This window comes from Porites lutea, chromosome 4 (assembly GCF_958299795.1).
Source record: "Porites lutea chromosome 4, jaPorLute2.1, whole genome shotgun sequence".
Taxonomy (NCBI): Eukaryota; Metazoa; Cnidaria; class Anthozoa; order Scleractinia; family Poritidae; genus Porites; species Porites lutea.
In genome coordinates, this window is record NC_133204.1 from 12,945,652 (window position 1) to 12,973,149 (window position 27,498).

The 27,498-nt window shown below is 39.7% G+C and overlaps 1 protein-coding gene across 1 annotated transcript; it reads left to right on the forward strand.

Moving 5' to 3' along the window:
• Positions 1-1,066: 1,066 nt before the first annotated feature.
• LOC140935992 (exportin-7-like) lies at positions 1,067-27,193 on the forward strand. Its single transcript, XM_073385573.1, has 35 exons — positions 1,067-1,136; positions 1,233-1,379; positions 2,201-2,291; positions 3,794-3,864; positions 4,236-4,331; positions 4,491-4,556; positions 4,685-4,720; positions 5,273-5,341; positions 5,806-5,844; positions 6,899-7,025; positions 7,454-7,527; positions 7,719-7,838; positions 8,500-8,646; positions 9,606-9,725; positions 10,947-10,999; positions 11,111-11,168; positions 11,640-11,775; positions 12,070-12,175; positions 13,154-13,289; positions 13,678-13,751; positions 14,172-14,252; positions 15,148-15,211; positions 15,343-15,496; positions 15,630-15,700; positions 16,693-16,778; positions 17,171-17,361; positions 18,255-18,309; positions 18,976-19,135; positions 20,407-20,496; positions 21,259-21,307; positions 22,267-22,424; positions 23,382-23,432; positions 23,815-23,862; positions 24,337-24,464; positions 25,013-27,193. The coding sequence occupies exons 1-35, from the start codon at positions 1,125-1,127 to the stop codon at positions 25,122-25,124; spliced, it is 3,276 nt and encodes a 1,091-aa protein (XP_073241674.1). The 5' UTR covers positions 1,067-1,124; the 3' UTR covers positions 25,125-27,193.
• Positions 27,194-27,498: the final 305 nt, after the last annotated feature.

The following is a 27,498-nucleotide window of genomic DNA, read 5'->3' on the forward strand; positions in this document are numbered from 1 at the left end:
CCAGGAAACCGGCTATAATAGGGCCATTTATACGAGGAAAAATAAGACGCGTCTTACATAAGACGCGTCTTAAATAAGACGCGAACTGTACCATTTATACGAGCATGTCTAATCTAATAAGACGCGTCTTAGCTATGCCGCGTCTTATTTTAGACAAAATGTACCGTTGATACGGAAAGTTCGCGTCTTATTTAAGACGCGTCTTATTTTTCCTCGTATAAATGGCCCTATTGTGGGTCGTTTCTGTAGAAATGAATGAAAATAATGCTGTTTTTGATACATCGTTTGTTTTCTTGACGAAAAATCCTAATGATCCGGATTTTTGATCGGATCTCAGATTTTAGTAAAGAAACGCACCCTAAGTATTGAATTTTTTTTTTCGTGTACAAATAAATTAATGATATCAAATAAAGTCAAATAGAAATTAAAGGGGAGGGAAGGGCCGGGGTTTAAAAAGATCGCCCTTTTTAGACTAATACAGCCGCCCTCTCACCGATCCCGGAGCAAGGTGAGGCGGCTGTGCTCCGTTTTTAGCAGCACCAAGACCCAGGGCTAAGACAAAGCTTTTCAAAGCTGTTCTTATCTCAAAGTCTGGAGATGTAAACCATGCAAGCGAAAAATAAATTTTGTACATTTTGTATAAATAGTCTTGTCGTAGTCTGTAACGGTTACTTTAGATCGCTTTTGAAAATGTATGTTGACTGGCATACGAAGCGTCAAGTTTATATAAAAATGCGAAAGGTTACAATGTTTATCACCGCTGTTTGTGGCTGATTAAAATACGCTGGCCCAAGAACGAGTCTTTATGCAGACGATGTTCCACACTGCGCGTAATACCAGTGTGTAGCGTACATATATTTCTCCTCCTTCTTGTTGTTACTGCTGCTGCCTCCACGTCCACCCCTCCCGCAGAAAATAAATAAACACTTCAAAGATATGTGAATCTCACATTTCTTGCCTGGAAGCTTGTACAATTCTTTGCACAATTGACTCACAATTTGATTGGTCCCCTTTATTCCCGCCTAAAGTGATCGTTGGAGCCCGCGTTGTTCCACTCGGTATCAGCGGTTCTGTTGCTGCGCGCATGCAGCGTGCGCCAGTCCACGTCTTGCTCCAAAACAAAAATGGAGGAACAGGTAGACGAGAAAAACTCGTTAATTCAGCATCAGTTAGCTCCTTTCGCAGTCATTTACCATATTTTACAAACCTTAATACTCAAATGTGCTTTGCAGGAGATCGCTCAACTGGACCTCCTGTGCAAGCAGTTGTACGAAGCAACGGACGCTGCAACGCGAAACGCTGCAGAACGGGCACTAGCTAATTTTACCAACTCCCCAGATTGTCTCAGAAAGTGTCAATACCTCTTGGAACGAGGAAATGTAAGTTTTTCAACATTTTTACGGGTCATTTTTAGTCAAGTTTTCGTCGAGCTTTCTTTAATTTGTTATCGCGCCGTTATGGCCTGCCACGAAAAACTTATCAGACCTTGCATGACCTTCCGTTTTCACTTTTTAAGCTACAATGGTTTCCGCTCGAGTTCGTTCAGATTCCATATTAACGTATAGTGATCGACACTTTGCTAAAAGTAATGTTCGTGAAGTTGATTTTTAAGATTGTCAGCTACCTTTTTGTGTACAAACACGAGTTATAATTTGTCCTTCTACGCGTTAACACTTGACGTGCACGTGTGATTTCATGATCAAACATTCCAATATACAGTCACACATGGGTAGATTTTGGAATTTTATTCTATCACGTACATGTAGTTAACCTGTACCTAAACGTGATGGAAAAATAAACCTTACCTTTAGAAATCTGCATCCGTTGCCCATCTTGAGCGTGGATTTTTTTTAATTCTTATATATTTTAAGAGAGTTAATAGAGAGATTAGGCATTTCGTTTGTGGCACACGGCAAACAAGAGATTCAAGTTGAGAAATTTTAAAGAATGAGAAATGAGCAGATAAAAACAGCTTAAAACAATTCTTATGGACAGAATTGACTTGAATGTACCAATTTTCTTGTAGTTATAATGAATAGTAAACCACAAATGAATGGAAGACTTGGTCACGAGGTACAAATTCACGCTTGCCATTTGCCTTAAATGGGCTGCTTAATCTCTCTAATATCCTCTCCCCTCTCAACGTCAATGGACCCACTGAGAAGTATACAATATTTTTTTCCTTTTTATTGTTCTGCAGTCTTCCTATTCACAACTTTTAGCGGCATCCTCTCTGACACGACTTATAAGCAAAAATACAACTCTTCCTGTTGAACAGAGGCTGGATATGCGTGAGTATTTGACATATTAAATGTGGTACTTGTTAAATGTGGGTTTAATCAAATGTGGCTAAAAGTAATTTAGGCAAAGTTAACCTCAAAGCACTGCTGGTCAGCAGTTTTTCCAGCTATACTGGGGGTGGCCCAATGCCTCTAGCAGGGGCACCTCATGACTTGTATACGCAGTTGCTTGCTTGTAGTTCTTCGCAAAGTGTTGTTGCAATAGCTTGCTGTTTGCATGCCATTTTGTGCTTTGGTTTTTCCCATTCCTCCCTCCCTCTTGAAGTAAGGGCTAGGTAAGTATTGGTTGGTAAGTATTCCGCTGAATTGTTCAGTGTAACAGTACCTGGTGGGGGCTGCTCATGGGGTTGCCATGGATACCTCCTCATGCTAGAGCATTGCCTGGCTCCACCAACTTTGTAGGCACTAGCACCTAAGCTCGTCTATTGGTGATGAGTTTAAAACATTATACCCTGTATTGTAGCAAAGCTGTACTCTAACAAAACTGTGGGGAACCTTCAAGCTCTAAACTTTTGAAATCCAGAGAACCCTGCCGATAATTAAGTTTTGCCAAATAGCTGCATAAGTACCTGTGTAAGTTGCCAGAGCCCACCAATCAATGCTAGAGTCACACCCTGGGTTACATGTACATGCAATAGGGTATGATGGAAGATGTTGCTGTTGTAATTTTGTCAAAGTTGACTCTCTGCTTTCACTACAGAGACAGTGAAGCGCTGTTGCATTGTAGTGCAGCGTGCAAAGAAATTGGTCGTTGTCCAGTACCCCAAGATTAGTTGATTTTGTTCTCAGACTGGTGAATTCTATTGCTAATGTGCCTGATTGGCTAGTGAAGTGCTTTTTGGAAAATTTAAAGGTCATAAGTTATGTTTTTCTTATTAAATTCATTTTGATTGAAAGCTGTTTTCCAAGCTGACCTGAGAAAGTGAGCTTATTACACTTATGTGTATTATTACAATGAATTAATAAAGGAAGTAACTAAGTACATGAACTAATGGTTTATTTAATAAATGATAATACGTTATCAATCATGCTTGTCAGGAAAATTTTGAGGGGTTAAAAAAATGTCTCTCCAGCTAGTACATGCCAGCTACAGCTTGCCGAAAGGGCAGGCTGAAAAAACTGACTTTCTTTTCACCCTGTAGTGTAACAGACTGTAAAGCACTGCAGCGTGCAAAGAAAGTCATGTCCAATAGCCTAGGGCTAGTGGATTTTGCAATTGGGCTGGTGAATCCTGTTCTTAACTTGCCCGAAGGGCAAGTGAAGTTTTTGGGGAAATTAAAATTACAGAAGAAATGTAATCAATGCTGCTCGTCAAAATTTTTTGGGGGCTACTTATTAAAAAGACTCTTGGGCTAGTGGATACTAGCAACAACTTGCCCGAATGGCAAGCCGTAAAACTGAATTTCTTTACACCCTGCACTATCACATTATCATATGGCAGATAAATGAAATTCATTGTTTGAGAGATAATTATCATTGTTGCTGTGTTGTAGGTAACTATGTTCTGACTTACCTTGGAACAAGACTGAATCTTGCTTCTTATGTTTCACAATCGTTGATTCAGGTACACTGCTTAGATTCCATTTTTTTTGTTGATGTTTTCTATTAGAACTTTTTAGCTTTTTATGTTTTGTTTTCCGATTTTATTCTGACCATATGATAGTCTCAAGGGAATTTGTCTTTTCATAGGTTATGCATTTATCTGAATGAAGTTATCAGTAACTTAAAAATAATTTTTATCATCAATTATTAATTATTTAAGTTAATATTTAATTATTATCAATTTTTGTATGAATTGTTAAATGCCCAATAAAAAATCTTGATTGCTACCTGAATTTATTGACTTCTGGAATAGCAGGTGTTTATTCATATGAGCTAATAGTTTATTTTTAATTGTAAAACTTTGTTGTTGCTTTTTTCTTCTTGCACGTTTAGTTTCTTGCAAGGCTGACAAAACTAAGCTGGTTTGATGTGCAAAAGACTGAGTTGGTGTTCAGAACTATCGTAGATGATGTTGGAAAATTTCTTCAGGTGATGATCTGATCTCGTTAATTTGTCTTTACTGATCTGAACTGCATTGAACATATTGTCTGAAAAACAAAAGGGAAATTTATGAAGCCAATAAAGTGGTTATAATACAATAGATTTTTTAATGTAGAATTTGTCTTAAGTCTTGCATTTATATTTCAGGGCTCTGTAGATCATTGTATTATTGGTGTACATATACTTTCACAGCTGGTGTGTGAGATGAATCAGGTATTTAATAGTATCTTACTTTAATGCAGAGTAATTGTAACTTTACTTATATATGAGTTGCTACATTTGTATGATAGGGCTGTATTTACTACAACAAAAAATCAATATTAATGAATATTTTTTCTTAGGCGGATTCAACGAGATCCCTTACTAAACATAGAAAGGTTAGTTTGCAGGTCCATTAAAACTTTTTGCAATGTTTTTTTTAATTTGATATTTCAGTAGTTGTTACATTTGACTTTTCTTGAAGATAATATATAGATTTAGCCAGGGCTAAACGCGAAGCTCTCGATAATATTTATAGTTTGTTCAAACAAAATATAAAATCGTGTAATGCTAAGTGGTGAAGGCAATGCTGGAGAACAGTAAAAAACAACAGTAGGTCTAATTAGCAAAAAAGCAACTTTGTATGTGCAGCACACTTTTTTTGTACATTTCTTTGCAGTACAGTCATGTGGTAGCCAAATTTTCTGGGATGGGTAGATTTACTTACCCATGGTGCTCTGCTGGTATTCTTTTCTGTCCTTTTTTGTATCAGAAAAGAAACAATTTTATAATTATGTTTATTTTCCCTTGATCGTAACATTGCTATTATCAGGCAGTTCAACCCAACGTGCCACCCAATGTAGTCATACACTGCATTATGCAAGTGTATTTTGTAGTGCTTTTTGAGAAGGATGTTTCAATAATTTTGATTTGCTATTAAATTTTTTCAGATTGCTTCTTCATTCAGAGATTTATCACTTTTCAACATCTTTAATCTGTCTATCACCCTGTTACAGGAGGTAATTTGCTCTGCTGCAATCATCTTTTTGCTTTATGTTTTTTTTTTTTGGAGACTTTGAACCCAAAACCTTATTATTTGCCTCTTTGCCTTGGCTGTCAGAGAAAGATAGAGTTTTCTTCTAGGTATGAGTAATAATATACCTACAATCTTGGGCAAAAGTCTTGGGAAACTTTTGCATTTCTGGGTTGTTTTCAAATTCACACATGCCCAGCCCCTCCCCTCACCCCACAAACAATGTTGGATGGGTGTATCCAGAATGGGTGGGGGAAGAGAGAACCACAAGAAAATTTGAAAAGGATGCTCTGTATTATGAGGGAACCCAGAAATTACAGAAAATTATGAATACTGCATTACTGCCCCAAGGACTTTTGTCCATGATTGTGGGTAGTGGAAAAATCGGAAAGAATTCTTTTAATTAATTGATTCACTCAGTTTTCTCCTGTCTTCCATACTACATTATAGGCATATAACAAACAACTGAACTTGCAAGATGGAAGTCAGGTAAATGTAATCTGCGTCTACAGCATTGTTTGTTCTTATTCCAGTTTGCACTTGTAAAAACACAAAACATAAATTATCACTTTATGTTATGCCTTGGTGGAATTTTCTACAATAATAATTGTCTTAACTAATTCATGGTTGACATGATTAATAAGTTTTTGTGAGCCCATAACCCTCATAGAGTACTGAAGTGTGACGTCATAAAAATGAAATTTCCGAAATTATGGGATTTGTCAGGATATTCTGAAAGAACAATGTCCAAGAGGCCTACTTGCCAAAAATGAGCATTTGGGGGCAAATTGTTGCTGAGATCGTAGCCCAGTTATGCTTACAAAACTCCATACAAACCCTTCTAAATTTTTTTTGGGTCGACCCAAAAAAAAATTAGAAGGGTTTGTATGGAGATTTCTGAGTATAACTGGGCTACGATCTCGGAGACAATTTGCCCCGAAATGCTCATTTTTGGCAAGTAGGCCTCTTGGACATTGTTCTTTCAGAATATCTTGACAAATCCCATAATTTCAGAAATTTCATTTTTATGACGTCATCACTTTAGTACTCTATTATTATCATTACATTGTATACACTGTGCTCACTATAGAATAATTATGTCTTCTCATTGACTAAACGCCTATAGTTAATTTTGGAAATTAGCTACCTACAAATTAGTTAGTTGTCTGCTGTGACCTTACGATACACCATTTCTCTCTACAGGTATGGGTAGGCCAACATGTTTGTCACCCAGTAATTTAAAAGGTGACCATGATTTCCAAGATGTGATGATGGCATCACTATTCTACCCGGTAGCCTACCTGTTTCCTAGCGTAGGAGACAATTTACCTGTATTTATGGCTATGAGTATGGGTAATTTATATGTACCTGTAACTGTACTTGTACACGGAAATGGTGTATCTTAAAGTCTCTATTTTCCTTGTCCTTGATTATTCTGGATATCACCAAAGCCTCATCCAAAACTAGCCAACTAGGCTTTCAGATAATGTTTTGAATAGCTTTATACAATTTACACACTCACGTTGTTCATTGTTTCCTTTAGCATACGTTAATGAGCCATCTCCTTCAGCTTACCTGTAACTGCTTGTCATTTGATTTCATTGGTACATCTATGGATGAGTCTTCTGATGATCTTGGTACAGTCCAGATCCCCACCAGCTGGAGAGGAGGTACAAATAATGACTTTGTACAATGATATACGTGTGCTATTGACCAAGGGTGAGGTTAAGAGGCCAAGTTGTTTATTGTGCTTTTAAGGACTGAGACAAAGTTGAGGTAAGAAAAACATGGAAAAAAAGAACATGACCAATATCCAGCCGTCATGACCAAACCAACTTGGTTAACAGAGGATTTATTATAAATAGCCAAAAAGAGAACATTTTCTTGTGGGACTAACACTGGAAATCCCAAGCGGGCAAGATGGGCCCATCATCTTGCACGTTCAGGTAGCTAATCAGAATGCAAGATTCCCCTTAACTTGCCCACTCGTGGACTCAGCCCTATATTAAGGAATCATGCATTATTTCATGGCACTTTCTACTTCCAAGAAGCACACATCACCATCTTGATTTATTCAACTCTGTTTTCCTGTTTGCAGCTTTTCTGAATTTTGCCACTCTTCAGCTGTTTTTCAATTTGTACAGAGCTCTACCAGCTTCACTTTCACCCATGGTAAGATTGTTGTTTATTTACCAATCCCAAAAGCTATTGCAGGATGCATTTCACTCCAGTCCCCTTCCTGTTTCTAAAGAGGCCAATGGTTAGAACATATAGAACTATCCTACTATTTTTGGAAACATGGCACATTTCACAATGAACAGGTCAATATGCTACACTCAAGTATTTTTGCTTTCACTTTGTAGGCTCTTTCTTGTTTGGTACAACTTGCTTCTATCAGAAGATCATTGTTTAACAACACTGAACGAGCCAAGTTCCTGGAACAGCTTGTTCAAGGTGTCAAAGGAATTCTAGAATCTCCACAGGTGACTACAATGGGCACAAATTTAAGAAATGTGCACATTTAACTCTTTATTAATACTTTCCCAAATACATAATTGCCACTAAAAATAAAGCTTGCTTTAATGCACAAGTCCTTGAAATTCACTACCTTAAATTGTCTGTGCCAAACACCCATTTTCTGTAAAATTAGATTATTTCGCCGAGGAAAATCTGGCTCATCCTCGGTGTAAGAACGTGTAAAACTCACGTTAACGTAAAAACATTTTTGTACTTGAACAATAATTTATTTCTGTTTCTTTATTTCAAATGCTTTTTCTGTACCTCAGATGCAATTGCAAGTCATACCTAGTCATTTTGCAAAGTCTTCTTATGGAAAGTAGTATTATATAATGTGATCAACCATCATGGCTGAAGAAGTTAAGAATCGTAAATGACCCCATGGGATGTTTTGGCCAGTGAGGTGTGCAAAAGAGGGTTAAAGAACGCCAATTTTATTGAGTAAATCTTAATCCTTAACTGTAATTTGTCCTTGAAAAATCCTCGAAAACTCCTTAACATCTGTTTGTCTGAAGTTGTACGAACCATGTACACAACTGTGAAATTTGTGGAGTAGAAAGGTATTACATATAATATGTATTATGTGAAAGATGAAATATTGGTTTGTTTTCTTTTCTTTCTTCTCAGTCTCTTGCTGACCCTAACAATTATCACGAGTTTTGTCGACTTCTAGCAAGACTGAAGTCTAATTATCAACTGGGAGAGATAGTCAAGGTGGAGGGGTACAGTGAATTTATCGCACTTATAGCAACGTTCACTGTTACAAGTCTTCAGGTGAGAGCACTAGCCACAATAGGTCACCAAGTGAAATTTTAGATCAGGGGCTAAGGGATCAAGTGCAAATTAATTTCTGCAACCATTCATTTTATTCTATCTAAAGAATTGTCCTGCATGATTTCACAGATAATTCGGCCAAAGGTTATCCTATGTAGCAAGTATGTTCCAACTTCTGCTGCATAGTCGCACAGAAATACTTTTTATGCTCTTTAGCTGTAGATGGATTAATGAGTGTGGGAACACAAAAAGGGATGAGAAAATCCTTCAAAGCACGGTGAACAGTGAGTTGCAAAAGAATCCTTCTTAATTGTCTAAAAAACAGCTGCTCCCCTTTTAAGCCTCAATATATCCACATACTATAAATTCTCCAAACTGATCTACATACATTTCCTCATAGAATTAGTTAAGTGAATGGGATTAAAGATCAAAGTACTTTAAAATTTCCTCTTTGGCGATTAATTTCTCTATTCTCATAACCTTTTCACTTGGTTATGTTTTTTTTTTGGTTGGAGAGTTATGTTAGTCACTCTTGGGGCTTCAAGGGGTTATTTCGTGTCGACTTCTCTCCATCAGGATGCCACTACCGCAAAAGTCATATTTTCAAATCTAAATTGTTTCTAACGAACGGGTGACCAAGTCGTTTGAACGGGTTGATGTTTCCAACGAAAGGGTGACGAAGCCGTTCGAACGGGCGACCAAGACTTTCGAACGGCTGAGAAACGGCTTGTAGACGGAAAGCCGTTAGTGTACATTTTCGCGTCGAAGGTCACAAGTATAAAGAACGGTAGTGAGGTTTCTCGAACTTCAAAAAGAATACTGAGATTTATGGCCTTCATGTTTTTTTTTGCTGAATGCCTGAAAGACAGCAATTCCCAGATTTTTATAAATTAAAAGAAACGTTTCGTGTTTTCTTCTTCTTTGGGACGTATTTTATTCACGAGTGAGTTATTTTTCAGATGTGGCAGTTTGCTCCAAATAGTTTACATTACCTGCTTAGTCTGTGGCAAAGGATGGTTGCTTCAATGCCTTACGTAAAGAACACAGAACCGCACCTACTGGAAACTTATGCCCCTGAGGTAATCGTGATAATCTAACCAGGGTGAGACCGAAATGAGAAAATTAGCTTGCTTGAAGGGCAGGATTTTGCGTGAAGAGCTTACTGACTTTAGATCTCCAAAGAGCTAGCCCAAGGCTTGAGTTGTGAATGTAGAGTGCGTCCGATTGGAAAATCTAGATTTAGATGTTAAAATCCGGATATCTTATTTGCAGTAAAACGCGAAATCCGAATAACGCTGTCTGAAATCTGCTCTGAAATTTGTCCTTGGATTTGCTTTCTTTTCGCTTTCTTTTGGGAAATGCGAAAAAGGATTTAAAAAACTGTTCTCTGCAAGAACACGCACACGCGCACATGCAAATTCTTTTTTTCGAATTTACCAATAAAGCGGTAAAGAAGGAAGTCTATTAAATCCAGATTTGGATCGGATGTCTTAGTTGAAATCCACCGCGAGGGCGCATTTCTCGAAGTCGAAATCCGTTTTCAGATTTCGCGCTTTATTGTAAAATGCGAAATCCTGATTTACAAATTTAAATCTAGATTGCCTTTCCAAATGTGAACAATTCTCCTAATCCGTCAGGCAATTTGCGATATAACACACCTACCCCAACAGTTTGTTTTGCTTTTGTGCCAGGTGCAACGGTCATAAAATTAAGCTATTGTTAATGTGCGTTTTTATGTGCCTCGTCCTGTATGGGATTTGCCTTTTGTTCACGCACTATACGGGGAAAATTATGGGCAATGATCAAGATAACTCTAGTTCAATAATGCTTCAAAATGCTTCAACATATATAGTAAGAACTGTAGGAATTGATATTCTTGGTCTGTAACGCGTTAGCGAAATGAGTTATGGCGTCAAGCGATGAGGACTTCAGCCAAACGACGAAACGACTGTAAATGTAATAAATCGCATATTAAATCGGAGAAATTCTATTTGTTCTTCAAGACTGAAGGAAACGTTCAATAATTTGGGGCTGGTAAATATTGACTAAATTTTCAAAGGTTCGCAAGTTGTTTGGTTGTATCGAAACAACCTTGAGTGAATCCCCAATCGAAATGTCTTAAGCTATGTATCGAACCGACTTCCATTTGTACCGAAAGACTTTGTATGGGAACGACCGGTTACCGGTAATTCAAGAAATCCGCTTTTGCTTTTGTTTGTTTGCTTGGTTTTTCAGCACTGAGATGTTCTGCAATATCGCTACATGTTTTTTATGGTTTTTGCTCTCTTATCTTACCGTAGGTTACCAAAGCGTATGTGACGTCACGGCTAGCATCTGTTGAAGTAGTCGTAAGGTTAGTGAAAGTGGAAAATGGGAATGGAGACGTGGATTTCAGGGATAGATTGTGACTTGAAATGACAGGCACCGCTGATCTTACTGGGGTATAATTTCCCTGTGTTTTTAGGGAAAGTGCAGAAGATCCACTAGATGATACTGGAACTGTTCAACAACAGCTTGACCAGGTAACGGGACAGAGCAGGCACAGTAAATATCATAGTATACTAATAGTAAATCTAAGTAGCGACTCAAATTATTAATCATGCGGAATGGAGCGGGTGTTTTTAAATGAGCTAGCATGTTAAAGGGTCACGAGTAGCCTGAGAAACAAACGCAGAAATTCCATACTGATGACGCATCACCACCAAGATCTGGGTAGCGCTTCTGAATGGTCGAGCTGCGAGGGTAATTTGCTTCAGCCAATCAGAGGCACTACCCAGATCTGGTTAGTGACATCACACGTCACCAGTTTGAGATTTGTCCGCTCGTTTCTCAGACGTCATTTCGCGAAGAAACCAGTGGTGACGTCCCCTAATGTCAGCTGTTTTCTCAGGTTTTTCTTTTTTCATCGAGATCGAAAACAAAGAGCAACGCAGAAAAGCACCACTCTCACATTGATCCAATAACATTTTGTTTTCCATTTTGTTCCTTCCCAGCTGTCGACATTTGGACGATGTGAATATGAGAAGACTTGCCAACTGTTAATCTCACTGTTTGATCAAGCAGCTCAGAGCTATCAAGAACTGGTTCGAAATGCATCAGCTTCTGCAACAGATGTTGCAATCCAGGAAGGTATCTTTAGGGATGGTGACAATTGACAGTTTCAAGAACTGTGATAAACCTGTAGCCGTCTAATTGTCCAATGGGGACACTTTTCACATTGAATTGCAATTAGAAATGTTAAAACAGAAATCCGGAGAAAAAATCCTTGGATCAGACAAAACAAAACAAACACAACCCAGATATGGCCTTGATGCGCGTTTCAAAAGTTTCGGTCAAACAGGTTCTTATATAGAGGGGGCTCAACTGGCAAATTTTAGCCTAACAGGTTCTTACCCGCGGGTTTTTTTGTCTGTATTGGTATAGGTCGTTTAACATGGCTTGTGTACATTATTGGCGCAGTCATTGGAGGTCGAGTGTCTTATTCTACAATTGATGAGTATGATGCATTGGATGGCGAACTCGTTTGTAGGTGGGTGTGGTCCTGTGCTATTTAAGTGTTAGAGACTTCCTACTCGTTATTTACCGGCTTATAAACGGCGGGACTTATATCCGGGGGGGGGGGGGGGGGGGGCATATAACCGGAATAGAAAAAGTGCTTTGAAACAAACTTCCACGGTGCTGATCAAAATACGTTTTATTATTACTGGTTTGTAATTAAGCTTCAAAATGTCATAATAAATCGAATTCATTTCAATTGTGCGCTATTCATCTGGTGTTAGCACAGTTATGGGTGCATCAAGATAGATCTGGACCACCCAGACGCGGCACTGCTTTAGTACTAAACAAGATAGCCACGGACGCTCTTCCACCTAACCTGTAGTTTCCACTTAAGCAGTCGACCTGTGATGTTGCTTTTCCTCTACCTAATATTTCGTTCTTTAGTCTTTATCGTGACTTCTCAAACTCATTAATAATTCATAAAGAAAATTCAAAGGAAATTAATGTTTAATGAGTGTTTGGATATCAGATGAAAAACTGCTCATTTTTGCCTCCTTAATTTCTCCTTCAAAAATGATTTTGTTTGAGAAGAAATATCAAACATTCGACACAGTGTTTCATCACCAGATGAAACACCTCGAAGTTCGTCAAAAATACTCCGCTGCGCGTCGTATTTTCAACTCTCTTCTCGGTGTTTCATCTGGTGATGAAACACTGCATCTCATGTTTGATATATTACGTGAAGATTTGTCAGGCCTGAAAACTCCCTTGTATACATGACGCCACTTTAGAAACGTGGAGACTGGTTCGATTGAGCTTTCGCAAAGACTCCTGGAATCGTTACTGGGGCCTTGCCAGTCAGCTATTGGTCAGTTTGTTTTCCCTGTCGCCAGTAACAGTCCCAGGAGTCTTTGCGAGAGTCAACTCGGCCTAATTCTCCTTTCGTTTCGAAAGTGGCGAATAGAGGATCAAACTGAAAGGTAATGAGTTTATTTCTTCTTCCGTACAGGGTACTGCAGCTGATGAATTTGACAGACTCTCAGCTTTCCCAGCGAGGAAGTGAAAAATTAGAGCTTGCTATTTTAAGTTTCTTTGAACAGTTCCGAAAGATGTACGTTGGAGACCAAGCGCAGAAAACGTCAAAGGTGAGAAAAACATAAACTTATCTCCACACATTTGGAATTCGTCACGGGTAGACAGCTTATTTGCATTGCTTGATTAATAGCAGCGACTTATTTCTCTGCAAATGAATAATGCATTGTTTTCGAAAGTGAAGACATCTGAATTAACTCTTCGGTAGCTAGCCTTGCTTAATTCTTCTTTTGTCATATTCCTCCACAGTCACTTAATATTGTGAGTCTCACCAAGCAACCTACCAACTTATTCAATCTGCAGAATTGAACTCTGATACTTAAACATGCGTCTTTACGTAGTTACCGAGAGGTGGTTAAATTATAATGTGCGGGAAAAACAGAGCTAAAGGAACTTGATTTCTCGATAGCTTTGATTAGAATCATATTTCTTTATAAACAGGTTTATAGACGACTTTCTGAGAGGCTCGGACTACATGACGAATCTAATGTTTTAAGTGTCTTCATGGGAAAAATGTAGGTACAGACTGAGTGACTTGACACTTACACAGATTGTTGTTGTTGTTGTTGTTTTGTTTTTCGAGGTTGTCTCAGGGAACGTTAAGACCAATTCTCTTTTTATGAGTGTAAATAGTTTATGGGTGTGACCAAGATAAGGTAGTGTACCATAGGGACAGTTTTGAACGGTTGCTTGATCCTTGATCAATTTCAGTTGTTTGTGCCTAACTTGAATTAATTTTGATAAGAGAATCTTCTGAAAACGTTTGGATTTGGATTTAACTTGTAGTCCGGGGCGAACGTTTTATCACCGACATGTGTTTTTTTAGCAATCTTTTACTGACTCTCTCTCTTACTCAGAGGTATCCTTTACTTATAACCAGAATTCTGTGACTTTGATGTAATAATTGAGATCTGTCCGTTTTTTATTGTTGACAGAATCACAAACATGAAGTTCTGGGGAAGCAGTGAAGCCATCATCTCTAAAACGTTACAGCTTTTGAGTGATCTGTCTGTTGGATATCCTTTTCTTTTATTCAGGTTTTTTATCGTTTAATAAAGATCACTTGTAGAATACTACTTCTCGCTGGGGATGCCAGCACATTGAAGGATTACACAGCAATTTATTGGTGTTTTGCGGAGTTTTCACTTTTCCCACGCCACTCCCTATAAGGCTTTAACACAGTATGTAGACTGGATCTTTATTGTGTTATCCTTTGACTTAATAAGACGCTACTTTAGCGTATAATTTGGCTTCATCGTGGCTTAGAGCCTTCTTTTATTCAGTTCAGCGGAAATCTGTAAGTATGCGAACTTGCATCGTGCATATCTGTAAGCATTTCCACACTTGACTGTTTTTCAGAAGGAGTCGAGGGCAATTCGAATTAACGAGCCCGTCGTCTCTCGGTGGCATGCGGGGTAATGGAACAAACGCTTTTGAGTCCTGTTGCCGGTTTGTCGCCAAATAATGGAGAACTTTCCGCAGTTCGGGGGGGGGGGGGAGGAGGGTGGGGCGGGGGCGCTCCACGGGATCCTCATGAAGTAATTCATTTCGAGCCCAGATCGTCTTGTCGAGAAAGACATTTGAAGTTACCGTTTGACTTCCTTTTGATGATTAAAAAACATAGACTTTACAGGGGAAGCACAATCACTGATAACCCAGTTATCACTGTGGCCGACAAATAGAAACAAATAACTGAAACAAACATAATAAGGTTAAGAGCGAACCAGTTGGCTGTTTTAGAAGCTTGGCCATGAGAAATTGAACTCGGGTCCTTCGGATTGCAATTCCAGTACTCTAACCGCTCGGCCTCGCTGCCTCCTGCATAAATCATGACGTAACTCAAGAAAAATTAAAGGGTCAAATACATGTATTGTTTTAAATTTATCCGAACTGTTTCTTAACTCTGCATAACTACAGCAGTGCTCGTAAACTGGTCAAGCTGGAGGCAGTACAGTTTGTACTCAATAATCACACGGTATGTAAATCCAGGGTGTTGAGAGTTCATCCGTCCACCATTTAAGTTGGAATTGTTTATAACAGTGAAAAACTGAGAAACATTACGTTTATTAATCTGTCCGAAACGATTTTGTTTTGTTGGTTTTTTAGAGTGAGCACTTTCCATTTCTCGGAACGCACGCATCACGGCCTTACAAAGACATGCGCAATAGGACCACATTTTACATTGCCCTTGGCAGATTACTAATGGTAGACCTGGGTGAAGATGAGGATAAGTTCGAGTCATTCATGGCACCAATTACAAGTAAGTCTTTGTCGTGTAGTTCCCCCCTGTATAACGTGATGAGTGCTTTGATCTCAGCTTTAATGGTCAGTATCACATGGCCCTTTTATTTCGATATTAACAGTACCCTTAAATTTGTTGGTTTTACTTCCAGGCGCCATGGACTCTGTAGCAAGCCGATTAGTGGCTGTTGGCAATAATGCTTTCCAACAAGAAGAAGCCAAGGTATTGTTAATTGATTTTACGTGAATTTTATGGTGGAAACTTTGAAGCTGCTACGTACGCACTGTGTCATCAAGTTTGTCTCTTGGTGGCTCAGCTTTCCAGGAAGTAGGGAGCTTATGATCCCACAATGGCGACGCCATCGCTGAAATATTCACCACTTCAGAAACGTGGAGACTGGGCCGAGTTAACTTTCGCAAAGACTTCTGGGACGGTTACAAAGGACAGGGGGAAAATTAGCCAATAGCTGACTGGCATGTACCCGGTAGCGATCCCAGAAACAATTGCGGGACGCATTTCGGCTCCAGTTCCCTTCTGGCTACTAAAGTGGCCCTCAGACCACCTTTCAAACGTGTCGCGATTATTTCAAGTCGCCCATTTACTTAAAAGAAGGGAAATTAGGTTGGAGCTGAAGAGAGGGGACCGTGTCCGAGTTCAGACAGAGATCCAGTAAAATTTATCGCCTTGTCGTTCCCGTTCTCAAGTGAACTTAAAATTTGGTCATTTCACGTCGTAGTTGGAAGGGACGGCAAGGATATGTACAGAAAAGCGTGATGCACGCGCAGAGTTGTTGTTTTGTTTATTAAACCTTTTGCTGTTTTGACGTTTTCGTTGCCATCACTGTCGTAATTTCGTTATTTCGTCGTAATTTCCCTGGGGGAGGATTCTTCCTATTTGCTCATTAAGAACTCAGGTCAACCAAGGCGGATGGTGAAGAAAGTATGTCACATGGCGAATGAGCAGCAGTTTGATTGGCTGTTGTCACAGTACGTTACCATGCACATGTCAGGAATCATGTTACTGTGCACAGGGTCACCAATCTCCAGCGAATCATTGGGAGAAAATGACGAAGGAAACATTGCGCTATAACACCGACTTAAACCAAGACTTAACTAGCAACAGAAATTGTGCATATTTGTTTTGTTCATGTTGAAACAAAGTTTCACAGAATGCTAATTTATGTGGTGTTCATTGTCATGTTGTTTGTGTTTTAGCGTACTCTGGTGGGTCTGTGTCGAGACATCCGGGGTCTGGCTTTTGCTTTCAGCAAATCTAGTTACATGTTACTGTTCGACTGGATGTATCCTTTGTACAATCAGCCACAGAGATTGGCAAATAATTGACATGTTCTGCTTTACCTGTTTGAATTCATGAAAAGTGTTTTGAGATATTTCCCGTATAGTACCAAAACAATCTAAATTCTATGAAAAAAGCCATTAAAATGGTAGCCAAACCGAGAAAATGATTACTCAGTTAAAACAGTTAAGAGCGATAACGAAATTTGCGTGCCTGATTTCGACGAAAGAAAGTAATATAATCTTTAAAGCTATTTAGCTATTAAGGCTGGCACTGGCAGAAAAAGGGTGAGGGATAAAGGAACTTGGTGATTTATATAGCCTGCTCTGTAGCTAGTACTTTCGATAGTATTAATCTTAATGGGAGTTGTATAGGCTTTTCCTTAACTCGTTCAAGTTATCCCACATACACCTCGGTACTGCTTCGAGCAATAGAGTGGTGGTATCACGATCCTAACGTGTCCACACCAGTGTTAAAACTTATGGCTGAACTAGTTCAGAACCGATCACAGCGGTTACACTTTGATGTGTCGTCGCCGAATGGGATTCTTCTGTTCAGAGTCACAAGCCAGATGATCGTTGCTTACGGTATGGCGAACAGCAAAACTTGCTGCTACGAACGAAGAGTAGATAACGGGGACTACCGTAAAAGGCCACTTATACCCCCCCCCCCCCCAGTTACAGGACCGTCTACCTGATCCGGTTACAAGCCCCCTGGATATAAGCCCACCCCCCCCCTCCCCCACTTTTAATCCCCCCAGTTAAAGGCCCATATACCCGTAAACAATAAAGTACATCCGATTACAAGCCCCCCGGATATAAGTCCCCCCCACTTACCATCCCCACAGTTATCGGCTCACCTACCTGTAAACAAAAAAATAATCCGATAAAAAGACCCTCGGATTTAAGCCCCCCACCCCCCTTATAAGCCCCCCAGTTATAGGCCCATCTCCCTGTAAACAATAAAATACATCCGATTTTAAGCCCCCCGGATTTAACCTCCCCCCCCCCCACTTATAATCCCCCTAGTTATAGGCCCATATACCTGTAAACAATAAAATACATACGATTATAAGCCCCTCGGATATACGCCACCCCCCGCCCCCCGCCCACTTATAATCCCCATAGTTATAGGCCCATATACCTGTAAACAAAAAAAATTCATCGAATTACAAGCCCCCCCCCCCCCCCCCGATGTAAGCCCCGCTCCCTCTAGCTTGTACTGAAATTAATGTAACGTTTTGAAACTTTAGCCAGTAAAAGATAATGTATTTTTATCAGCAGTGCTATAACCTTTTTTGAAGGGCTTTTTCTATTTCAGTTTTAACTCTTCTCAGACATAAGCCCTCCCCCTCCACCCCTCCGCCCTCCCCCCTTCGTTTATAAGCCCTCGTAAAACCCCTTACCTTATAAGCGACAGTTTACGGTAGTTAATTAGAATATAGAAAACTAATATTGAATCACTATTTGATTATTTTTAGGTTCACGGATCTTGACGTTAACCGACACCTCTGAAGACCAGGTGTACAAACTCAAGTATCCTTAAACGCTTTGACATGCGCACTACACTATCGACAGATATCGAATATCAGTCGATGCGTTTTAGACACTTGACCGACGCTCGCTAAATACTACGTACTTATTGACTGAGTGGGAGGGGCGGACGGGAATATACTTCGTATACTGCGTCCTGACCGAAAGCCAAATGTTTTCCCGTCTGGCCCGACCTAACTAAGTCAATAAGCATTTTAGCATATGATGCATTACAAATATTTTTGATGTGGGAGTTCATTGACAACTTGTCCTCAATATAAGAGCCAAGGTTTCTAACAACTGACGATTTCATTATATCAGAGTTTCCAACGGTAATTGAAGAGATGTAAACTTAAGATAGCTGTTACCGGGTAAGAAATTTCGTTTTTAAAGGGTGGGAGGGAATGGTCAATGTGTGATTGAGACCCAAATAACGGCTTCTTTACAGACTATGGTATGCTTAAAACAGCAGGATTTATCAGCAATGCAAAGCTTAAATCGAACAGGACACAGACGAACTAAGAATATGCTAAATGGGTAAATGCTCTGATCAATGTAAGGAAAGCAAGCCCTCACAGGGAAAGAAAACACCGCTTAGGTTTTCTTTCGGAGTGTTAATAGACATGTGTTGATCTTTTCCGTTGTATTGCCTTAATCTGCTTCCATCAGGCTCAAAGGCATCTCCATCTGTTTTTCCATGTTGAAAGCCGCGTTGTGCGGTGGTTATGTCAACTTTGGTGTTTTTAGTTTGTACGGCGATGATGCTTTAGAGAAGGCACTGAAAACGTTTGTGGAACTTTTGTCTTCAATTCCTCACAGCAACTTGTTGGTACGTAGACTACTCATATCTGTTTTGGGGTTTTGGATCGATCAAAGAAGCATCTGGTATACGGTATACTATTTACATGGGAAAACCAAAAATTCCGGTTGGAAAATTAAATGGCTCACGCCATTCATTTGGGGAAGCGCACCGTAAAATTTAGGGAGTTATTATAACTCCGAAAATAGAGTGAAAATTTTAGGTACAGGATAACCCCTTTTTGGGGGTTATTTTAACTCCTAATTTAACTCCGAATTTGGGGGCATTTTTACTCCTGAAAAAGAGTTCTTTTTACTCCCAGTCTGGAGTTAAAAGAACTCCGAAATGGGGTTATTTTTACTCCTTACGTGGGTTGTTTTTACTCTTTTTGGAGTTAATTTAACTCTGAAAGTGGAGTAAACTGTTTAGGTACAGAACAACTCCTTTTTGGGGTTTTTTTAACTCCTCAATATCTGGGGTCACTTTTACTTCTGAAAAAGAGTTCTTTAAAATCCTTTTTGGAGTTAAAATAACTCCCCAAAAAATAACTCCACTGTAGGGAGTTAAATTAGCCCCACTAGAGGAGTTATTATAACTCCTTGAAAATTACTCTGCGTCAGAAAATATGGGCTGTAATTTGAGGCGATGCTATTTTTCTTCTCTTTTTATTCTGCTCATTTGATTAGGATATACTTTGTAGCGGGTCGTTCTACCACCACCTCAAATGTAATAGTTGAATGTTTATGCACAAAATTTCCACTCGGGTGGGTTGTGTAAATGGTAAGCACCCCTAGTAAGTGAGACTGGAGAGAGACGCTTGAAGATCTATGCTGACGGTGCGCTTTACTTGTGCGCTCGCACGCACGGCAAGAACAAAATCCCAACATTATATATCAAAGCTATCCTGGAAAAAATATAGGCTTTATTTTTATTGCTGTATTAGTGAAGTTTCGAAAACCTTAGCGGAAATCTTCATAGGTACTGTTTCGTAAGACATACGTGATTGGTCAATTTGGAGCGAGGTTATGGTGCCGCGCTCATGTAACGTGTTCCGAGTGAGGTCGGACACAAACAGCAGAGCAGAACGTTAACAGCAGAGACTTATGATAGGCGCAGAGTATATTGAACAATCGTAAATAGCAGAAATCTTCCCGCCCCTAGCATGAAGCTCTATTTTGCAGGAAAGCTTCTGGTCACCCAGCTTCTGTCCAGTCCTCTGTCACACCCCTCACAGTTCATTTTGTTGTTGACTCTTCTCCTGTCTGTGTAACGTCTTACCAAATGTAATTGTTCTTTTACAGGAATATCCCAAACTAAGTCAGGCTTATTACGCGTTGTTGGAAATCTTAGCTCAGGATCACATGAACTTTCTAAGTAGTCTTGAAGTTCAAGTAAGTAGGGTTTATGTGCCAGGTTGCACGTGATAATGGGATTATGTTGGGTGTTTAATGTGGAGTAAGTCTGTCACGCAAACTTGAAATTGCAAATAGCGATACTCCGTCACCCAGCGTGCAAAGAGAGGAGCGTCCAATAGCCCGGGGCTAGTGGTTTTTGCTATCAGGCTCGTTGATTCCTTTCGTACCTCGCTCCACAGGCAAGTGAAGTTTTTTGAGGAATTCATATTTCAAATTACTTTAATCAATCCGGCTCATCAAAACGTTTTTCGGGCTAGTTAATATGACGCTTGGACTAGTACATGCTAGCTACAGCTAGCATGAATGAAAGGCTTTCCCAGCACCCTGTCTATCTTCTCATTGGCTGAGATGCTACAGCTAATTTTGGAAATCAGCGCAACCTACAGATTAGTTGGTTATCTGCAAGCAGATAACTGACTAATCTGTGGGTTGCGCGCGCAATGCATGATTTCCAAGAGAAATGTCATATAGGTTCCGTGCGACGGTGTATTTGTCGTTATTTATTTCAAAACAATGTATAATAAAAGCAATTATTACATTCAGTTTTTTGATATCCGGAATAATCAAGGTCCCGGAAAGCGTTATCAGCCGAGCCGAAGGCCGAGGCTGATAACACTTTCCGAGACCTTGATTATTCCGCATATCATAAAAGCCTCATCCAAAAATTGTTTAGTATTCTGCTACCTAAATCACGGGCTAAGTAAAATCACTCTGTTTGCTTTGTCTTTTTCTTTTCAGGTATTTATGTATATATTATCCTCCATATTGGAGGGCCTCACAGCTTTAGGTAAGAACTCCTGGCATTTATCTTGTTTTATGACGCTGCAGGTGCAAGTAAATTCTTTTCTTAGGAATTTACTTTAAATACAACTGAAGTCTACAAAAGCCATACCTGGCTTAATAACACGTCTATGTATTTGAAAGAGAGAGACATAACTGAGGGTCTACAAAGCTGTTTTGCGTCTGCGATTGTTGCAGAAGTAAAAAGAAGTAATGGCACTGTTTTCTTGAAATAGATTTACCATTCTGCATGGTCATCCAAGTCTCGTAAAGGTCAGAGCCTTTTGCGCCGCTGTAAATGTAACAAAGAGCTTGTACTCAACAACCTTTCTCTGTTGTCAATAAATTAATTGCCTGTCAAATAAGAAACAGGGAAGATTATGTTTAACTATATGTTTTTAAGGGGGTAAGAAAACAGACTTTTGGGAGTAGCAGTTGCTGCTTTTAGCGGAAATATTTAGCCAATTTCAAACCTTCCATGCGTTGGGAGCTCTGGTACATGCGTTCAATTTTGTTCTGACTCGCTGAAATGGCTGCTAGATTAGTCAATTAGCCTTTTACGTGGACTTCAAGCAATATTCCTTCCCAACGAACGTCCTCTGTTGGGAAGAAGAGTGCTTCACCAACAAAAATAGTGTTTGCGTAGAAGGCTACAATCTTGGATAAAAAGTGTTGAGAATTTTACACTTTCTTACACACAGATCACCTTTCCGGCGGATTTGGTACCACTGTGGCCCCTCCCCTCGCTCCACCCTGATCAAAGTTGTTTAGTCGAGGTCAGAAATGATCCAGCCGGCCTTCAAAATTGTATTTTTGGGGAGTAGTTGAAGTTGCCAATGCTTTCAAGAACTTTATCTCAAAACTAGACAAGGCAACGCCCATTTGTCTTAACATTTTTTCCAAGATTGTGGCAGCCGAGGACTCATCGTTGATGTGAACTAAACGTTTCACGTGTTTGTTTTTTAGATATAATGGTTTGTACGGGATGCTGCGGCACATTAGACTTTATAGTGACACATTTGTTCAAAACTCTGTCTAAGAGAAGAAAGAAAAACTCTGCGGGGATGGAGAACCAGCCACCATGTTTAAGAATTTTAGAATCTCATCCAGAAATGATTCAACAGGTACGTTAATTCTGTTCAAGCCACGTGAACAATAAAGAGAAGAACGGAAGCCACAAGGCCCTCAAAGCCCAAAAGAAATCTAAAACTCTCTAAACCAAGACTAAACTGAACCATAACGTTACTACTTCTCTTTGGAATGGAGGCAAGGTCGCAATAGTATTTCACACGTCGTGACAAGATTCTGAAATGTCTACTGTTACAACAAAAAGACATCGCATTCTTGGAAAAAGCCTATTCTTTTTCTCAATAGCCAGTAAAAACAAGATTGGAATTGTGCCTTTAGAAACAAGGAAACTGTGCCGAGTTGACTTTCGCAAAGACTTCCTGGACTGTTACTGGGGAGATGGCAAGCAAATTGGCCAATAGCTGAATAGCGCGTCCCCGGGAACGATCCCAGAAGTCTTTGCAAAAAGCTTACTAGGCCCATTCCCCTTATCGTTTTTAAAGTAGCCAATTTGATTCTTGGCAGCAGCCAATAGCGTGACCATATGACGTCAAAACAACTCAAAGAGGATGCACCAGGAATTTGAAAATTTGAAAGCCTTCGTGTCCAATTTCTGGCATATTCAAATTTTCTTCAGTTCCACTTCAAATAGGATGGTAATTTCCAACGTATTAATATCAAGTTAACGCAGGAGCCTATGACCCTATGATGGGCTCCTGGTTAACGTCAATTTGTTGTAGTTAAAGTAGTGATTGCCTGTAACTTTTTGGCCATTCGCCACTTTTGAAACGAGAAGGAACTGGGCCGAGTTAACATTCGCAAAGACTTCTGGGACTGTTACCAGCGACGGGGAAAAAAATGACAAATGGCGTACTGGTGCGTCCCCAGTAGCGATCACAGAACCAAATGCGGGACGCATTTCGGCTCCAGGTTGTCTTTCTCAGGTGCATAGTGAATATCAGTAATTACCAGACTTAATTCAGTGATATCTGTCTCCTCTGTCCCAATTTTAGATGCTGTCCACAGTTTTGAACATCGTCATGTTTGAAGACTGTAAAAACCAGGTGTGATAAAAACTGAATAGAATATCACTTGGAATGACTAGTTTTTGTACCGTGTAAATATACTACTACATCAAGTCACGGGGTGTTTTCACTCGTCTTTTACTATCATTACGAATCTAGAATCGAGTTCAGGCTTCAGGCTTCAGTTTGAGTTAGTTTCGAGTTGAGGTTAAGTTTGAGTCTGAGTTTGAATCGGAGTTCGAGTTTGAGTTGGTATTAAAGGTTGGAGTTTGAGTTCGCTTTTGAGATAAAATTTCAGTATGAGCTCGGTTTGAATTTCAGTTTAAGCTCGAGTTTGGGTTTAACTTCGGTTTATTTCAAGTTTGAGTTTGAGATTGAGCTTTATTCAAGTTTGACTTTTGTTGAATTTTTCCCATTTCAGTGGTCAATGTCCAGACCCCTGCTTGGCCTCATTCTTCTGAATGAAAAGGTGAGAAATTTAGCTTGTAAAGGAAACCCCTACCGTCAAATCAACGATTACTTGTCAGAAGTGAATTCCTTCTCTGTTAAGTGAAACAAAAGTGTATATAGGCCATCAGAGACCTATTTTCGTTGTTAAGTTTCCCCTGTGCCACCATTTTGAGGGAGGAATTTTAAACAATGTATTAGTTATGACGTCACTTATTTGCCGCATTGTGAAGAATCAATAGTAGCAACTGCTGAAACTGCTGTTTATTTCCCTTGCACCACCATCTTAAAATTTTGAGACATCAACTGAGTTGGCGTCTTAAAATTATTAAATGGTGGCGCATGGAAAATTATGAAGGAAAATAGGCGAGATTCGTATCAATTTTCCTCATCACTCAAATCATTTTTTCAGCTGTTAAGAAACAAACTGAAATTTAGAACCACCCTCGAACAATTTAGTTGCCACGTGCGAGCACAATTACTTTTGTCATTTTAGTATTTTCAAGAGCTACAGCGAAATGTAATCGCAATGCAGCCAGTTGAAAAACAAGAAGACATGGCTCAGTGCTTTAGGAATCTCATGGAGGGAGTTGAACCATCACTTATTACAAAAAACAGAGACAGGTATTTTATCTTCTATTCCCATCTTTGAGTTTGTTATCAACAAAAACCTTACTTTCCACCTCGAAAGAAATTAAAAGAGGTTATAACCTGCGTTTGAGACTTAGGATCAGGTTCCTAAGTGTAACTTACCTATTTGGCATCAACTTCTCGTTAAGAGCCGTGCCCGAAAAAACTAGCTGTTCACTTGCGAGATTTTGTGTACCACAATCAGCGACGGTAACGTGACATTTGAGGCACCTAAATTCGAGACAAACAGTTCTTTGAGAAACTTCAGAGTAAGGTACGAAAACTATTTAAGTTTTGATACAAGCTGGCAATTTTTGAACAATCTAATTCAAATCCTAGTGTCATTATTTTCCGCTATGTTAATTGTTCGCTACGCTTAGCACGTTTCTAACTTGGCAATACGTTAATCAGGTCCGTGTGACCATCAAGATAATTGCCTTCGGAAATTCGTTTAGTTTTGTTGCTGTTGGTTGCACTATGGGAACCGTTCTTGTTTAAGTTGTTTTCTCCCTTCAGTCCTGGAAATTTTCTACCTAAAACAGGTTTACACAGAACTTATCCATATTCAGACGAGAAGTAAACAACTCTCTAAAGGCCCCAGCTAATGGTGGAGGAGTGATTAAAACGGAAGGAGGAATTGATATGGTAGCGTGACACTGCGAGATGTTTACCGGTCGGTCAGGAGATACCACTATCGCTGCCTCATGCATGGTGACTGTGTCGTCACTAAATACGACGATTAACGCCCCAAGAATGTCAACAGTAAAAAGAACAGCGTGTCTTGTTTCTCCCCGGAGGAAACCGTGCTGCAGAGAAGTGAGGGAAGATGAACTGTTTCATTGACGTTGCTTAATGCAAGAACGGCTTGTTTACAATGGTCTTCGTCCATTCGTCCATTTAAAAACGAGAAGGGGACTGAAGCCGAAATGCGCCCCGCAATTGTATCTGGGATCGTTACTGGGGACACACCGGTCAGCTATTAACCAATTTTTCCCTGTCCTTGATAACAATCCCAGAGGTTTTTGCGAAAGTTAACTCGGCCCAGTCTCCTTGCCGTTTCTCACGTGGCGAATTGATTGAATACCAGTAAAGCTGTGTGTCACCATCCAAAGCTGCAGCCCAACCCGAAATGAGAAGAGCTTGTCTCTGAAGAGAGTAAACCCACAAGGGTTCCTGTGTGGAATTAAGCTACCGAGAATAATGAAAATATAGGTTAGAATAGAAACAGCACATACACGCTGGCGTCGATTAATCGATAATCATAGTGAAAGTTCTCATTAGTCTACGAAGTAGATTGTAAAGAACTTCTTTATAACCTCCCCACCCCCTCCTCGTAGTGGGCGGAAGGAATGACCATTCCGACAAATTAAACGCTTTTATAGAAATAATTGTGATAATTCAATGCTCACAGTTCCTTTTAGGTCAATAACAAATAATGAATGAACAAACAAATAAATTTGCCCTGTAGTATTTCTTACTTACTTACATAATTATTGTAACGTATATAACTACGATCGTTCTTCATCACAATCATACTGAAGAAAGGAAACCGAGTGTAGTCTACAGCGTTACTTTGCTGGTAGGAGTATCAATCGACTAAGCCCGCATTCGTGGTCTGTGTGCTTTTGTGTTACTAAGTAGCATAGCTCAGCGGTGAAACGGAAACTTTTTTAACATTTTCGGTGGTTTTTAATGTTAGAAGTGGCACGGAAACTTCGTCTTGTCAAAATGAATTTAATCTGCGTGATAAGAAACTAAACCTTATATCAAAGACTTGGTACTTTACTCCCTTGAATACGAGGCATAATGCAACTCAAGAATGGTCTATTGCATCGTTTCAAATTTTGGATCTGTTTGAGAATTTTCGTAACTTTCGGCCCTCCTTGAGTACCTGGAAAGTTAGAGTGATTTTACTAAACCCGTGAAATAGACAGTAGAATACTACGCACTATTATGCATTAATTCTATTGTCTTCTTTTGTTTATTTATAGCTATTTTGCACCAGTTGTCAACTTTTTTTTACGGGTGAAGTTAAATCGGTGTAATTAAAATAATAACCACTAGATAAGTATAACATGTAGAAACTACGAAAGGACAAGTTCTACTGAGTAAGAAACTCACTGTAGCGACATAGTTGAAACAAAATTAACGTACTATGAACAGTAAATAGGCCACTTACGAGTTCCAAAAACCCTCACTTTCAAAATGAGGCTAGGTGCACAACCTTTCTTGTGAAAATGAGTTTTACTTGCATGAGAATGAAAAATGATTTCCGTATCAAAGGCTGAGCAACTACCCTCGTTTTGAAACAGAGGCCCGGGGAAACTCGGAAATGACCTATTGAGCCGCTTATTCAGCCAAAACTTTGTCGGCGAATTTTGATGTTTCATGGAGGGCCACTTATTCTCGTTCCCAGGCAAGGAAAGATAGCTCTCCTTTGTCTCTTCCCATGAGTCCCCGCGCGCCTCAACCTAACCCCAATTTTCCCTCCCCCCAAAAAACACATAAATAGCGACTGGGTACGAGTCTGGGCCCCTGGGGCTCCTGGCCGCCTTAACACCGCGAGCTTGAGCAAGGGAGCTGGTGCTCTGATAACAGAGAAAATATGAAGTGTAAACAGATACTTTTTCCTATGGGAAAACGTTCTGGGCTTCATCGTTCATAGGTTAAACCATATTTTTAGACGTTTTCAGCAATAAATTTCAATACTTTTCGTACAGTGACATCCTGGTAAGATTGTGTCAACAGTTGTTTTAACTAAACACGCATCCTCGGAGACCCAGGGGCAGTCAGTCGGGCCGGGAGAAAAGTTACGACGAAAGTTTTCAAGCATGGGTGGAAGAGCCCCTGGGTATCGACTCTCACCAGACCATTTCCAAAAGGTCAAGCGAACGCTGGCTTCTGATTGGGCACAAAAAATGCTTTGTATTATTGTGCCCAATCGGTGAACAGTTTCTCATGAGTTCTTTTTGGGAGTTCGAACATGCACGAAGGCTATTATCTCGCCACAGTTGGCTGGTTCGTTCAC

Bases quoted from the DNA above. Each gene is read 5' to 3' on its own strand.
- LOC140935992 (XM_073385573.1), top strand. The intron at 4,332-4,490 runs GTGATGATCTGA...TTTATATTTCAG, and splicing joins ATGTTGGAAAATTTCTTCAG to GGCTCTGTAGATCATTGTAT. The intron at 17,362-18,254 runs GTATGGCGAACA...GATTATTTTTAG, and splicing joins CCAGATGATCGTTGCTTACG to GTTCACGGATCTTGACGTTA.